The sequence below is a fragment of the Esox lucius genome, chromosome 14, assembly GCF_011004845.1.
Source record: "Esox lucius isolate fEsoLuc1 chromosome 14, fEsoLuc1.pri, whole genome shotgun sequence".
In the NCBI taxonomy this organism is placed as follows: domain Eukaryota; kingdom Metazoa; phylum Chordata; class Actinopteri; order Esociformes; family Esocidae; genus Esox; species Esox lucius.
The window spans coordinates 22,344,484-22,359,912 of record NC_047582.1 but is presented as its reverse complement, the minus strand read 5'-3'; the positions used below and the strand labels follow the sequence as shown (position 1 = coordinate 22,359,912).

The following is a 15,429-nucleotide window of genomic DNA, read 5'->3' as shown; positions in this document are numbered from 1 at the left end:
GGAATGATGGTCTTATAGGTCCTCTCCAGTCGCATGGTCTTCTGAAACCTTTTTCTGGCAGAGCAATTACAAACCCATCCTTGGTTAAGACAAAATGTCTGACCATTGATTCTTGCCTATTAAAACAGAGAACAGTGCATTGCCTTCCCCAAAGTATATGCTGCACTCCTTAATCTCATTTTGATCAGGATTGTGTGTGGAAGCATTTCCTGAGGCTGGGTGAGGATTACTCACTCAAAGAAATTTGACCATGATGATCTTGGCAATTTCAATGGGATATCGTGACCAGATTGGACCTTTAAATGAAATCAAGATTGTGACCATGTTGTTTTAATTAAGCTGACAATGGACCTTTCCAACGTCTGAAACATGGCATCAATATAATCTCTTGCCCAAGAACAGCTCTTAGCATTATGGCTAAGCCAAATACCATAACCCCCCTAAGGTGCCTTATTGCAATTTCTAAATGTTTAGATGTATAATTCAAAAAGTAATCAAGGAATTTGCATCAAACCCACAGTACATCTAAGCAATAGGGCAAAAGGAGGATGGTTTGTGGCCAATATATCACTGCTAAAAGCTGTTTGTACAATGCTTGGATACATCTCTTAGTCGTAGCCACATTCCACAAGCCCGCTAAGTGCCTTATTGGTATTATAAACTGGTTACCATTGTAATTTAAAGAGTAAACAAACATTTGATATATAATAGCTTTCAGCAAATCTGCATTCAGGACTCAATCCATGCAGTTAATGTGACATTCTGTATAGTAGGTACTGTAAAAGGTACAGTTTTAGGAGGAACACAAATCAGAAAAACATTAAAACACATTCATATTTAATCTTATACCATTTTACCCACATTTGCAGTTAATAGATATATAAAGATTTAACCAACACATTTTTTACATTTAGGTTCTCTACAGCAGTGTTTCTTAATTCTTGTCCTGGGGACCCAAAGGAGAGCATGTGATGATAATGTTGACTGAATCAGCTGTGAAATGCTAGGACCAAAATAAAAATGTACATGGCTTTGGGTCTTCAGGCCCAAGATTAAGAAGAATATATTTACTATGTATATTGTGTTAATGTCAGTTAAAAAGAAAGTATGAATTTCAATACAGACAAAAAAAATATACAGATATTTCTTAGTAGTAAATTTAAATATCAAACTTTGTTACTTTTAAACAGACATTAATACAATTTAAATGATACACCACTACATTTCTTGTGGATCTCTTAACTCTACAAAATGTAGGTCCTTTAATGTGAAGTTTTGACTATGTACATTTGTCTAAGTAGGGAATTTGTTTCCCGCTCACTCCAGAATGAATTTGCAGATACTATTAATCACTGCAAAGATGAATTGCTTCGATTAAAACTAGTAAAAAAAAAAAAGACATGTACTGCTAATAAACTTGAGCCACATTTTACACTGGGATTTAAACAAAACACTGAAATGTATTAACACCAAACTAACGCAAACTACATATAGGATTCAACAAGCATTGTTTAAACTGGGATATAAAGCCAAGAAAATGTCACTCAATAATATCAAACCACTTTTCCTTAATGCATGACCACAATCTCAAATGTGGAATACCATCCTGTATTTAGCTTGCATCTGAATTACTTATGAAGTTTAATATTACAGTATATTTTTTGTACAATCTCAGTCTAGGTACTAGTCTGTGCTTCCCAGGGATTTGTTAACACGTTTCTGATTCAGCTTCGTCTACACTGTAGGGTCAACCAGCTGAACCATGAAGCTGATTAAAGCTTTGGGAAAAGGCAGACCTCAGCATAACTGACATACAAAATAAAATGTGGAAAAGCAAGCATGGGGCACAAACTGAGACCTTACATCTAGTTGGAACAGAAACAGAATTATTTTTGCACGACAGCACCAACATAAACAGGATATCAACTAGAAGCATGTTATTTTCCCACTCCAGTTCTTACTGGAGAAAGCAGGTGTTAAAAAATTGAAAATATAAGAATAAAATCTAACTGGGCACATTCAGGTCCATTTTACATATGAATATCATATGACAACAGATTCCCAATAACAGGGATGGGGACAGTGCTCTCTAATAGCTCTTACACACTAAAGTATAATACACTGTTCCACTCAATCCTTATGTGGGATCTGTTGGTTTTTGGCACAATGTTGTGCCTGACTTAAAAGCAGGAAGTGGTGTGGGCATCCATGTAGGTGTGTGCGTGCGTTATGCCGAGTTAAAGGAACTAGGTATACAGTGGACTGTCTTGCTCCCATAGTTTTGCCTTGCTTCCCAGCCATCACTCAGTGCTGTCGGTGAGTGAAGTCACATCATCCTCTGTTTGTGTGTTGCAGCTGCCATTGTGCTGGGCGCAGAGTGATGTCACGCCCTCACTTAGTGTTGGTGAACCTTCCCTGTCACTCTCGTAGTCCCCTTTCTCCTTGTCGCAGTCCCTGTCCACCTAATTGGGTATTAAGTAAAACATTTAATGGAAAAAAAAAAATACAATTTAGGGTCAGAGGGAAAAAGTATTTGTGTCACAGTGAACAGGGCTCAGGGAGTCTTTGGAGACTAATGGTTTATTTATTTACAGTATCTCACAAAAGTACACCCCTCACATTTTTGTAAATATTTGAGTATATCTTTTCAGGTGACAACACTGAAGAAATGACACTTTGCTACAATGTAAAGTAGTTAGTGGACAGCTTGTATAAGTGTACATTTGCTGTCCCCTCAAAATAACTCAACACACAGCCATGTTGCCAGCGGTGTCTAAACCGTTGGCAACAAAAGTGAGTACATCCCTAAGAGAAAATGTCAAAATTGGGCCCAATTAGCCATTTTCCCTCCCCGGTGTCATGTGACTTTATTAGTGTTACAAGGTCTCAGGTGTGAATGGGGAGCAGGTGTGTTAAATTTGGTGTTATCGCTCTCACACTCCCTCATACTGATCACTGGAAGTTCAACATGGCAAAGAACTCTGAGGATTTTAAAAAACAAATTGTTGCTCTACATAAAGATGGCTAAAAACTAAAGTTGAATCACTGTCCAAATACCTATGGACTGCATCTAAATGTAAAACTACTGTGCAACAACCTGGTACTTTGCCAGGCAGGAAAAGTAGAGGAAGAAGGATACATCACAAGATCATGACTAGAAGGGGAAGTGACCTCACTCAGTATTACCATTTGGAATTACATGACAGAATCGGTCAGGGGTCTGAATACTTATATATAAACATCTGAAATGGTACCTGTTCAAACATTTCAATACGATATTTGTTATGCAGTAACCTCAATGTAAATAGCTTAACGGATAGACTTTGCAGTCAATAACTAGTAAGCAGCATGAACTTTCGAACCTTCACAGACTTGACAGGCTTGTGCTCCATCTTCTCTTTATCTCTGCTGCTCCTCTTCCTGGAGGTGGATCGGTCTCTTCTTTCCCTGCTGCCATCCCTTGCTTTCTCCCTCTTCTTGTCTTTTACTCTGCAAATGGAAACATCCAGATGATAATTAACGGCCAACCGATTTTTCACCCTATGAGAAAGTATCTTTGAAGTTCCACGTGTTGTATTGAATGGTCATGCTGTACTACATGGTTTTACATCACCTCTTAGGTGAGGGAGACCTGGCTTTCCTCCTCGGACTCCTGGAGCTATCCCGGCTCTTCCTTCTGTGGCCCCTGAGAAAGAGTCCAACCGACAATTCTTATCATTAGCTGGGCGTTTTAAATCAATATCGAGAGCTGTAAGACAGGAAGGATCGTGTGTACCGTGCACATAATTCCAGTGCTTCATCTGAACCAATATGCCCATTTTTATTCCACCAATAGAACTGTACAGAGAAATGAACTGGTAAAATTCTCACTCATAATAATCTGTCAATTCATACGAAAATAACAGTGTTGACTGTCTGACCTGCTCGTGCTCCGGGACCTTCGGAACGTACTGTAGCTTTTGGGAGGGGTTTTGCCCTTCTTCCCCCTTTGCCTCCGATCCTCCTTGATGACCCGGGAGACGTCGTCCTTGGCTCTTCTTTTCTCCTCCCTGTCTTTACGCCTATCCCTGCAGGAATACCAACTGTCACTCATCATCTGAGCCCGCATACAGTCATGGTCAAAACTACTGGCACCCTTGCATTTCTCACATTTGAAGTGTACCTATGATAAAAGTTACAAACCTCTACATGCTTTGAAAGTAGGAAAACCTGCAAAATCAGCAGTGGTTCACATGCTTGTTCTCCTCACTTTATATGCCATGGTCAAAATTAGAGCAGCAACATCTAGTCGAATGCAATGAATTTCACTATCAATTAGTTGGGTCAAAGTGAGGCGGAGCCAAAACAAAAGAAACAGAGGCAACTGAGCTGCTCAGCACCATAACCTAGTCTAAAACTTTGGCTTCTAATATCACATGCTATGCTGATGGTGTGAACATATACAGCCCATTTGTTCTGTCCATCACTCCAATACACTTTAGCTTCAACGTAAGCACACGCGTATGGTCGAGTACGTGAGTCGCCCGTTCCAGCCTTCAACGTAAAATAGTCGTTGATCCCTGTTGAAGTCCTACCTTGATCGGGAGCCGCTGCGGCTCCTCCGTCTGTCTGTGGAGCGGGTAGATCTCTTGTGGACGCCCCGAGAGCCACGGGACTCGCTAACCTTGGGCAGTGACCTCTGAGAGGGTCTGCTTCTGGAGGCAGAAAAGGGGGAGATGCGTTATTAGACCAATTCACTCAACTCAACTTCATTGAGAAACTCAATCCCAGACATACCTGTGCCTGGAACGGGAGCGCTTCCTCCTCGTTCTGGAGCGAGATCGCGTTCTGGATCTCCTGGGCTGTCGGGTTCGACTGGATGATCGTTTCTTTACTTCCTCTGAAACAGAAGCAATTGGTCATTGGTTTAGAACACTTTGTCCTAGTCCACCCTCTTCCCACAATCCAACCATTTTCACACAAGGAAAGCTTAAACTGGATGATTGTGAGAGACAGTAGTTGACCTCTGACCTGGCTCTACTATGATGGCAGCAATGGTGGACTGGGCCTCTCTGACCCTCTTCATTACATCCTCTAGCTCCTTGGCTGCAGCCTGAGGGGTCAGCTCTGGGGGCTTCACGATGGCATTGTTGGAATGGTTAATCCTAACCAAACCACAACATTAGATTGAATTAGTGCACTTCATGGACAGCATCAAAACACTATCAGCAACCGTCACAACACAGAAACAACAATGAACTAAAAAGCAATTTTGCTGACGCAATTGGTTGACTGTCAGTTTCCTAGTAACCTAACTACACTGTAATACAGTGCTGAGCAATAAACCGTTGCATTACATAATGTTAAATTAGAATTTGGAGAGAAGCTAAATTAAGTTTCAGATAAACAACTATTCAGCAATTACAATGACCAAGGTAGGCCATGAATATTACTTTAGAAGAGAGTGAAAAAGATGCAGAGCTTTCTGAAAGTCAAGATATTAGAAGCAGTGAGACATACTTCAAGGGTCTATCTCCAAACATGACTCCATTAAAGGTTAGCGCTCTGGACACTGATTCCTGGTCAGCAAACTCCACAAAGGCAAAGCGTGTTGGCTGTGTCTCGTCACCCGCCATGCGCACAAACTTCACATCGCCCACTTGTTTGAAGTACTCAAGCAGCTGCTCTGCAGTAGTTGTCTGTAGAGAAAGAAAAGATTACATTAAAACAGATTTTCTTTTTTGGTATCATAGTTTCATGGGTGACATTCCTACACAATTGTAGCATCATCATATGGCAAATGAGAAAACAGCTGACCTGTTGAGAAACAAAATCATTTAAGTCTACATTTCTGTGGTACCCTAACCTATAATAACATTGAAATTCTACAGTCAATGGCAAACACCAACGCATGATGAAAGTAATAGCCGGCGACAGCCCTAGTCAGTATTTGGCCCCAGCTACCTGTGAGTTAAGGTTGCCAACGTAGACGGTCCTCCTTATCTCGTCCACCTTAGAGGGGTCCACATTGCCCATGAGGGGAGGTTGGGAGGAAGAAGCGACCCCAGCTGCTCCAGCCACAGTCAGGGCTGACACGACCGGTTCCAGGGCAGCAGGCAGCGCTGCCAGGCTGGCTATGGGGACACTCAGCTTCTGCAGTAACAACAACACAGAGACAGGTTCACTTAGCCAGTGGCAACGTGTGGTAGAGGTCAAGATTCTTTCAGGGGACCCGTTCTGAAGGTACACGCCGTTTCAATACATGTTTTTTTGCCTTGTTTTTTGTGATTTGTTTCCATTTGTTTCCTGGGAAAAATAACGAGTGCATATGTTGCACAGGTCTAGCACAGACTGGGATAATTGAAGGCGTGCCCTGACTTTTCTGTGGACGTTCAGCAGTATCCCAGGGTCGGTCTGCGGACCAGATGTTGAGCACCCCTGAGAGGTGTGTATTAGAACTCACAGTCTGCATGGGTGCTGGAGTGGGTATAGGCAACAGGCCACCACCTGCCATCAGGTTGGGTACAGCAGGAACTGCAGGGGGCACGGTGGGCGCCAAGAGAGACAAGGCCTTGGCTTCCTCTGGGATCTTTCCTGTGGGACAACAAAAGAGATTTGAGCAGGTCGTGGCAGGACACAGCCCTTTCTGCATCCTCTATGACTGCAGTATTATAGCCCCAGTATTCTAGAAAGAGAGAGAGAGCATAATCCTGCCTCATTGACCTAGCTCTACTGGCTGGCTACCATCTTACAGAGCCGACGCAAAAAAGTTGAGTATCCTCACTGAAGTTTCCCTCTACTTAAATTTAAAAGGTCATTTAGAACTCAGGCTATGAATACAAAAAAAAAGAGTGCATGACATCTTTCTCACAAACAATATGAACATACAGATTATTTTTTCTTTTCTTCATAGAATCTAAAATAATGCAGAGAATGAGTGAACACTTTGAGGTATGGGTCACCTGTACTGGAAACATATTGGTCATGAACCATACGATAGCAAGCATGGGCGCTTTTCCCGTAGGGCGATCGTTTCGCAGTGTTGGAAAGGTGTGCAACACAAGACAATCGCTCATGATGGCTGCATCACTAATAGCACACAGAACATCAGATACAGAAAAGAATTCGAAAAATTAAGACTTGAGAAATTCCCAAATGTTAATGAAGACTTTAAACCAATGGATAAGAGCTCTTTCACTTTCTCCATTCCTGAATGGAATTCCAAGAGGGCATAGACCATTTATTCTATTCTACGACTTACAAGGTTGTGCCACAAACAACAATTACGTAAAAATGAATTACACTTTCTTCTAGTGATTTTGCTTAGGTTTAGATCTTAGACCTATATGTGAAGTCCTAACCACAGAGCAAGAGCAGGAGACAAAGAAAGTAAAATGTGTTAGTCATCTTCATGGCAGCCCATGTGTGATACACATTCCACCTGAGTGCCATGTCAACCTGGATAGAACTCAATCACACACAAGTAGCAACTGTGGGAGGAGGGGGGGGAGAGAGGGATGGGGTGGGGAAAAGAAAACAAACCAAAAATAATAAACAGAAAAACAATATGCTAGGAATAATGCAATAGTATAGTGACTAGAGAGAGCAGACAAGGGACAACATGTGAAATTAAAAACAAAAATAAACCAACCAAAATAAAAAAAGTTTAAAAAAAAATAAATAAAAAGAGACAAGGTGTCCATCTTGGAAGGTTCAGCAGGCTTATTCTCCTTGGTCACATTCCCCCCTTGAAGGCAGCGGTGGCCCCAGCGGGGATAGTGGCTTGGAAAACAATGCCTGACTCAGGCTAGTGTAGTGTAACAGCTGGGCCAGTCTAGTCATCTGATATGCACACATAATCACACAGAAAACATACAAAACCAAATTAATACTCAGTAGCCATCCAGCACCAAGTCAACGTGGACAAAAAAGCATTGCAAGTGAGAATCAATTAGATATGGTGAGACCACTTATTTTTAGAAAAGCTATAGGCTAAATAACAAAAAACAGAAGGTTCTAGAAGATAGAAATGTCACTTAAAAATGAAATAAGAGAGAGAGAGAATACTTAGTTTATTATTTCGTTGGTTCTACAATATCCTTGAAAACACTTCCACATAAAAATGCATTACCCCCGGACCCCCACAAAAAAAAAAAAAAAAAAAAGTTATTCAGCCTGTCATCAAATCGGAGTGAAGCGTTGTTCAGGAAAAGTCTGATACCTTGCAAGACCAGCCTAAAAGCGGTCATTGATTTTGTCTAATGATGTTGGGCTGGGAGGTCTGCTTCTGTTATTCATCCTACAATCTCCTCCGTGGTGCAAATTACCATTTCACTTTCGTATTGTGTACATCCCCATTACACCACCCTCAGTTTATCTAATTAGTTGTGAAAAGCGCTTTTGATGAACTGAGTATCCAGTGCAAACGGAGTGCTCCACTCACAGACAAGTTGAATTATCAATACAGAGACAGTGCAATTTTTTGTGATACTTGACAAGACAACAATATGGATTAGGCCATCGTGATTCAGAAATACAGTGTGTTAAAGCTTATTTATTTGTATTCGTAATGGAAACCAATCACACCAAAAAAAAAAAAGAATCTTAGAGACTGTGCGCCTGCCTGATATTTCAATGAAGGCTGCTAAAATCTGGTTTGATCAACCATACAACATTATTTCAGAGGAAGTATGTTAACTACAGAGCAACAATCGTTAATATCAATAATGCTAAATTAAATTGGACATACTCACCTTCCGCACATGGGACTACTATCAAAGCTCTGTCAATAAATACAGTGTTGGTTAAATGTTGCGCGACGCCCACACTGGAAGTCTCTCGATACTTTATGTAACATACTTTGGACGAGAAGGGGAGTGATGCATTGCTGCAAAATAAAATACATCTTTTAGACGTAGCGTATGTTGCATGAACAGTTTACAGTCAAGGTTAACTATACATGGCAACATTAAATAACCCCCATCGGCTAGCTACACCAGCGGCAAACGTGCCGAGTGGGCCATAAATCCCGGGTGTATCCTTACTAGGTATGCCGAAATAATAACACTTACTCCGGGGGGTAAAGCCGCAACTCTTCGATGTCCCCAAGAAAACCGAAGAGAGTGCGCATCTGATCGCTACTCACAGCCGAGGAAAGATTGGTGATTTGAATAACAGCGGTACCTGGAATTCCACTCATTTTCGTACAAATTCGTCGTAAACATTCACACAAATTCGGATATTTTTAATATCAGAACCTGAAAAATGTTAACCGTCAGCGATGGCGTTCGTTTCGCAGAGTAAGGATGAAAGGTAATGTCTCCAGTGATTGCTGCGCCAAGAGCGCCCCAGTGCGTCAAGGATGTCTCACAACGCATGACCCAACAAGAGAAACCAAATATTTTTGTAACATGTAGGACAACATAACCAAATAAAAACATCTGCTGTTCGCTTAAAACTACAGGGATATTAAAAAAGACAGCTAAACAAATTCCACATACTTGGTTTTCTCTCAACCCGATGAGGGAGTCCTTGTATTTTTTGTTCCAGAATGGTTAGTTTTTGTTTCAATCATTAGGCTAAGTGAAACACACATTGTTTGATCTAACACACGCATGGACTTAACATTTTAAATGATCCCAAAACTCAGTTTGCTCAAGTTCTTGTTTGAGAAAGTTTGCTAGTTTACTAATCCAACTTTCTGGAATACCTCATAGGACACAAGTTGAATAGCCCTACTCTACAATCATGCCATTCAAGGACAATGAGGGCTCAAACATGCTAGAAACCATGCATTCCAGTTAATATTATCACAGGTCTTTCCCTTATTCCTTACTTCCTTTCACTTCTAGATACCAAGTTGGTCTCCTCAAGAAACCAAATCACCCAGTGACTTCAAACACTAAAGACCAGTATCCCTTCTGTACTTACTTTCCAAAACACTTGATAGTAATGTCTTTGACCAAGGATTCTCCTATTAATACTCTCAGAATGATTTTCTTCACACTAACCAGTCAAGCTTCACAGATCACATAACAGAGACAGGCTGATCTTTCATTCAATGTCACAGGGTTTCTTCAGACTAACCAAGCTGATTACCTTGCTTCCTTTATCATCCTCAGATCTATTGACTGGCTTTGGCACCATGAACCATCAGATGCTCCTCTACACACTCTTGGTTGGGTGTCTCAGGCCTTCTTTTAAGAGCCTTGCTATTCCTTCAGAATGAAGTGTAAACATACTGTCTGCACAATGAACTCAACCTACCCATAATATAAAAAGTATTTATTCCATCCACCAGTACTCAGTGGCTATCACCTGAGCTGGTATGCCTGCAATTCCAAATACATTATCCAAAATAATTAAGGGAACACTTAAATCACACATCCAGTCTCGATGAATGGAGTCTATCAAAGATCAGAACCTTTACTGTACTTTGTGTAATTCGTTGAAAAAAAAATGACGTAACCAGCGGTCAATGGAAACCAAAATCACCAACCGATGGAGGGCTGGATTCAAACTCACACTGAAAATCAAAGTAAACAATAGAAATCACAGGCTGTTCCAACTTGTGCTAATTTCATCACAGGAACTCATAATGTGACTCAGTAGTGCATATGGCCCCCACATGCCTATATGCACTCCCGACAAGATCTGGGCATGCTCCTGATGAGATGGCGAATGGTGTCCTGGGGGATCTCCTCACAGACCTGGATCAGGGCATCAGTGAGTGTCCTGAACAGTCTGTGGCGCTACTTGGCGGTGTCGGATGCACCGATACATAATGCCCCAAAGGTTCTCAATTTGATTCAGGTCTGGGGAACATGAGGGCAAGTCAATGCCACCAGCCTCCATCATCCAGGAAGTGCCTACACACTCTGACCACATGAGGCCAGGCTCACGTGTTCTCTGGCGAATGCCAATCGAGCGGCATGGTGCTGGGCTGTGAGCACGTGTCCCACTAGATGACGCCGGGCCATGGAGACAGTTTGGTCAGAAACATTCAGATCAGTATCCCGCTGGAGGTCATTTTGTAGGGCTCTTGCAATACTCCTCCTGTTCCTCCTTGCACTAAGGAGCAGATACCGGTCCTGCTGCTGGGTTGATGCCCCTCTAAGTTCATTAAGAGCTCTCGTTCTGGTAATATTCTTTAGTTTTCCCAGTCATAATACATGGCTGTACAAAGAGGCATTCCAGCTTAATCATCGTATTAATGTTACACGGTAGGTCTGGAATAGGGGTTTGGTTTGTCAAGCCTTTGTGAAGAAGGAGATGAAGGAATGGAGGAAACACTTTAAAGAGCATTAGTTTATTTCTTATTTCCCACAAGTTACCTCAGGAACAGTATAATTATATACAAAATCTGGAATGTTGAATATATGCATATCAATCTTCTTACTGTAGCCGTTTCCAGAGAAACCTTTGAAAGTCATACATTAAAAGGGTTGCGTCTGCATTGCAATTTATTGCTGGTTTTATAACTCAGTGACTAATGCCATGATTCATTAATTTTGTATCTTTTTAAAAGTATTTACATTTTGATTAGTGATGTTTAAGAAGTCACAGAAGACTGCTAAATAAATAAAAATAAGGTGGGAACGTGAAGAAAAGATCAGTTGTTGTTGAAGCGAAATTGGTGACCCCATAGATTTTTGTCTAAGATTGTCTCCACCATCTATGGGACAGTTTTCTTTCTTTTTGACATGACCCAATAAATCTCATAATGGTCTTATTCTCAGATACAAATATTCAAGAACAAAGTGCCCATAAACAAAACAGCACAAAAAACAATTACTTCTTAAAATATGACATACTGAGACTAATCGTGCAAGGGGGAATTCAGAAGTGTCATTGTTACCACTTAAGCCAATGGCAGGAATATATGCAGTTTCAATGTGTGAGGAGGAAGTAGAAAATAAACTAGGTCAGTTTTAATTGGGGGCAAATTAAATTCTGTCCAGTTGGGAATATAAATGGGGAGAAAATGGGAGCAAAACCATTGACACAGTGTTTTCCATTCGAGTCACATTTACAGTACCTCAAGCATCTTAAGCTGTATGCATGACGTAACTCTGAATTAAATACAGGTACAGTAGTAAGTTACATACCTAATCCAAGGATTGATGACATCTTCATTCATTGAAAAAACAATGATCAATCTCTGTTAAGTACTTCATATACACTGTCACAACTGAAACATTTGAACAACTTTTTCCTTTTCTGAAGTAAAAACATCTCATGGTTTCATGGATTAAAAAATATACCACAAAATAGACAATTCAATGGGTGATTTCATGCAAACAACACATACATATATAAACTGTTGATCATACTGAGTGAACATACTATAGCATAGTAGCTTTTAAAAGCCTTTTCATAACTTGACACCATTCAATTACAAACATTACAAATAACATTTTTCTCCCTTTGCAGCTCTGATTAAGTTCATTTTACACTGGCAAATGTTTTTATATTTGCACAGATACACATAACCAGCTGGTTCTCAGAGCAGTCTAGCTTGGGAAAACCTGCAACTCATTTTATTTTTTAAATCTAGGGCAGAGTGACACAAAAGCATTCACTACTATTATACAATGCAGACTTTAACTTTTACATTTTTGCTGAAAAGATCTTTCATAACATCCTATTCTGTTCTTCAATAGAAAATATTTCACAATATAAATCCTGTATATCAATCAATGATTATTAAAATGGTTTCTTATTTTTATTCATCGGTTGTAAAAAAAAAAAAAAAGAAAGAATGCCATCAAATGTCTTTCTGAATGAAAATAAAGCATCTGACTATTGCTATTAAACCATTATGTCAGGTCACACGACATGTACTTGAGCCAATTTAGGTTGCTATGAAGTGAAGTGTGTGAATATTGCTTGGGTCTCAGGGTAGAGTCACTCTCTCCCTCCACTTGTTCAAACAGTTCAAGGTCTATGGCACTTGACAGCTCCCCCAGTTCATTCGATCCAGCGTAGAGCAAATAGTCCATGTATGAAACAACAACATCCCAACACATTGTGAAAAACACAAGTTTAAAAACATGTTCCTTTATACACAAAGGCAAACTCTGGTTGTTTTCCCCCACTTTAATGAAAATTGTGTTTTCAATCTCAAATAGCTGTTTTTCTGTTCACCAACGGCAACCAAAGGAGAAGCCCTTTAGAATCTGGCCAAGATGAGAGGGTCCATGAGGACAGGTCTATATGCGGCTTATTCTGAGACAGGCTCGATGAGAGCGGGTCCATGAGGCCAGGTCTACACAGGCTCAGTCTGTCACTGGCTGGATGGGGGGGGGAGGGGGGGTCCATGAGGCCAGGTGAATACTGGCTCAGTCTGTCATTGGCTGAATGAGGGAGGGTGTATACAGGCTAAGTCTGTCACTGGTTGGATGAGAGGGAGGGTCCATGAGGGCAGGAGTATACTGGCTCAGTCTGTCACTGGCTGGATGAGGGAGGGTCTATACAGGCTTAGTCTGTCACTGGCTGGATGAGAGGGAGTGTCCATGAGGCCAGGAGTATACAGGCTCAGTCTGACACACGGGCAGGATGAGAGGGAGGGTCCATGAGACCAGGTCTACACCCTGCTGTGTCTCAAATGACACCCTCCATTTCCTTAGTATAAAGCACATCACCAGCGTGTAGATGGATGCGGAATAGGTCACTCCCCCCAGCACCTGCCCAATGCCTGGATATGGTCTCCACATTTCCTTAGGTTACCTTAAGTTACAACTCCTTCCTTTTGACCCACTCACATTACATGCGGGCTAGAATAATAAAGGCCAAGCAAAGACAGTCCTCTATGAGAAATGTCATGATCCATTTAATCTACCAGTCCCAATTCCATTCCACATACAGAGTGGTTTACAGCATCCAACTCATCAGCAACTTGGAGGCTGATTCAGCAGAGTGAGTGTCCTCGTCCGTTAGGATTTGTTGAGGTGAGTGATGGCACAGGCAGTGGTCTCTTCAGGGGATATATATTATAAGACAGTGTTGCCAACAATGCTACTGTAACTGCCCCTAAACTGAAATGAAGAGTGTATAGATATTGGATGTATTTACGTGTGGCTCAGATTTTATTGAGGCAGAGGCAAATAAATTGTCCTTCTGAACTATCCACCAAGTATAAGTCTTGTTATTTAAAAAAATCACAACTTAAAGGGGGGACCACCCAGTACTACATTTATCTCTAAAAGATTCCTTAGTATCGTCTTCTTTTAAAGACACAATTTACACATTTTAAAAGACACCATTAAAAAATAAAGGCAAATCAGATGACAGAAGAGAGGGAAGTGGATGGGGGCAAGAGAGGAAGTGAGATTGAGACCCCTAACCTGTGGTAAACTAAAACGAAAGCTTAACTACAGCAACTAGAATTCTGCATTCATGATGGTTAATTATTATTATTTTTATAGTCTGTACAGAACAATTTCTTTTCTGTTCATCTCTGTGGCTTTCACATAGTAAAAAATAACAGGGCTACATATCCAGAGGTGGCGGCTTCTTTAGGACGAGCAAGTAGACAATGCATGATTCGTCCCACCCAGTCCACATAACGCAGTGGTCCAGCCCCCATTACACCAACAGCTCAAAAAGGTTCTCTTCACCGTAAAGCAGTTCAGTCGTTCCATTTATAGTCCAGGCTGTATAAAAATATCAATCAAGTGGACATTCAGTTCTCATGTGGTCATCACTCCTGTCTTTATGCTGCTACCTCTCGGACAATGATCATATCCACAGTGCTGGGAAACGTCTTAAGCAGGGCCACAGCGTTCCCATGGTCAATGTTCACAAAGCTATATCCATTCACCTGGGAGAAAAATGTAAAGATGATGGTTATTTAGATAAACACCAAAGATGGCAAATGTAGCTTTATTTGTAACCCTTATTAAGACAAAGGAAAAAGAGGCAAAAGTGAGAAAGAGAAGAATGAAGGAGACAGGGACTGAAGCCTTCTCTCTGATCATGTTATTTGCACTAACATCGCCATTATATATAGACGTCAATTCATTTTCTTCCCATCCCCCCTTCTGACACACAGGTGGTAACATCTGTGTAGCAGGCAGACATCTCTGCTTGGATTTTGGCAAAGAAATTCCACCTCAACAATCACATTTATTTATAAAGCCCTTTTTACATCAGCAGTTGTCACAAAGTGCTTTTACAAAACACCCAGCCAGAAACCCCAAGGAGCAAACAACAACAGTGTTGAATTTCAGTAGCTAGGAAAAACAGCGGAGTGGCAGCTGAAATCGTCTTGACCTGGTAACACAACCAGGAGGACTTTGGACAGAGACAGCAATGAGTCTTTCAAGCCTGGTACTCCAAGACAGTGCTGCTCTTCTATACGAAGGTTTGTCCAAGAACTTTTGATCATGGTTAACTCCATGGTGCCCCCTCTGCCTGACCTGGAACATCACCTTGTCATTCTCCGCAAAT

At 41.1% G+C, this 15,429-nt stretch overlaps 2 protein-coding genes across 6 annotated transcripts in view; both read right to left on the bottom strand.

Annotated features, from left to right (window-relative positions):
- Positions 1–558: 558 nt before the first annotated feature.
- srek1 (splicing regulatory glutamine/lysine-rich protein 1) lies at positions 559–9,296 on the bottom strand. 2 transcript variants are annotated; one of them, XM_010878058.5, is made up of 12 exons: positions 9,051–9,296; positions 8,733–8,866; positions 6,443–6,573; positions 5,944–6,132; positions 5,500–5,678; positions 5,011–5,144; positions 4,777–4,879; positions 4,575–4,694; positions 3,921–4,067; positions 3,614–3,685; positions 3,363–3,489; positions 559–2,462 (listed from the first exon to the last, which is right to left on the bottom strand). In XM_010878058.5, the coding sequence occupies exons 1-12, from the start codon at positions 9,176–9,178 to the stop codon at positions 2,301–2,303; spliced, it is 1,626 nt and encodes a 541-aa protein (XP_010876360.2). In that variant the 5' UTR covers positions 9,179–9,296; the 3' UTR covers positions 559–2,300. The 2 variants fall into 2 exon arrangements, with proteins under 2 accessions (XP_010876360.2, XP_010876361.2); XM_010878059.5 differs by lacking the exon at positions 9,051–9,296 and adding an exon at positions 6,942–7,821 and having other exon boundaries at positions 8,733–8,843.
- A 1,975-nt stretch (positions 9,297–11,271) lies between these two features.
- erbin (erbb2 interacting protein) overlaps positions 11,272–15,429 on the bottom strand; it is a 77,356-nt gene continuing 73,198 nt past the window's right edge. For all 4 annotated transcript variants that reach the window (XM_010878060.5, XM_010878062.5, XM_010878061.5 and 1 more), the window contains one exon: positions 11,272–14,800. In XM_010878060.5, coding sequence (XP_010876362.1) covers positions 14,693–14,800 — 108 coding nt within the window. In that variant the 3' untranslated portion in view covers positions 11,272–14,692. The remainder of the gene's footprint in view (positions 14,801–15,429) is intronic.

Bases quoted from the DNA above. Each gene is read 5' to 3' on its own strand.
- srek1 (XM_010878058.5), bottom strand. From the start codon at position 9,178: ATGAGTGGAATTCCAGGTACCGCTGTTATTCAAATCACCAATCTTTCC. The intron at 6,574-8,732 runs GTGAGTATGTCC...GTTGTCCCACAG, and splicing joins AGTAGTCCCATGTGCGGAAG to GAAAGATCCCAGAGGAAGCC. The intron at 3,686-3,920 runs GTCAGACAGTCA...ACTCTTTCTCAG, and splicing joins AGGTCCCGGAGCACGAGCAG to GGGCCACAGAAGGAAGAGCC.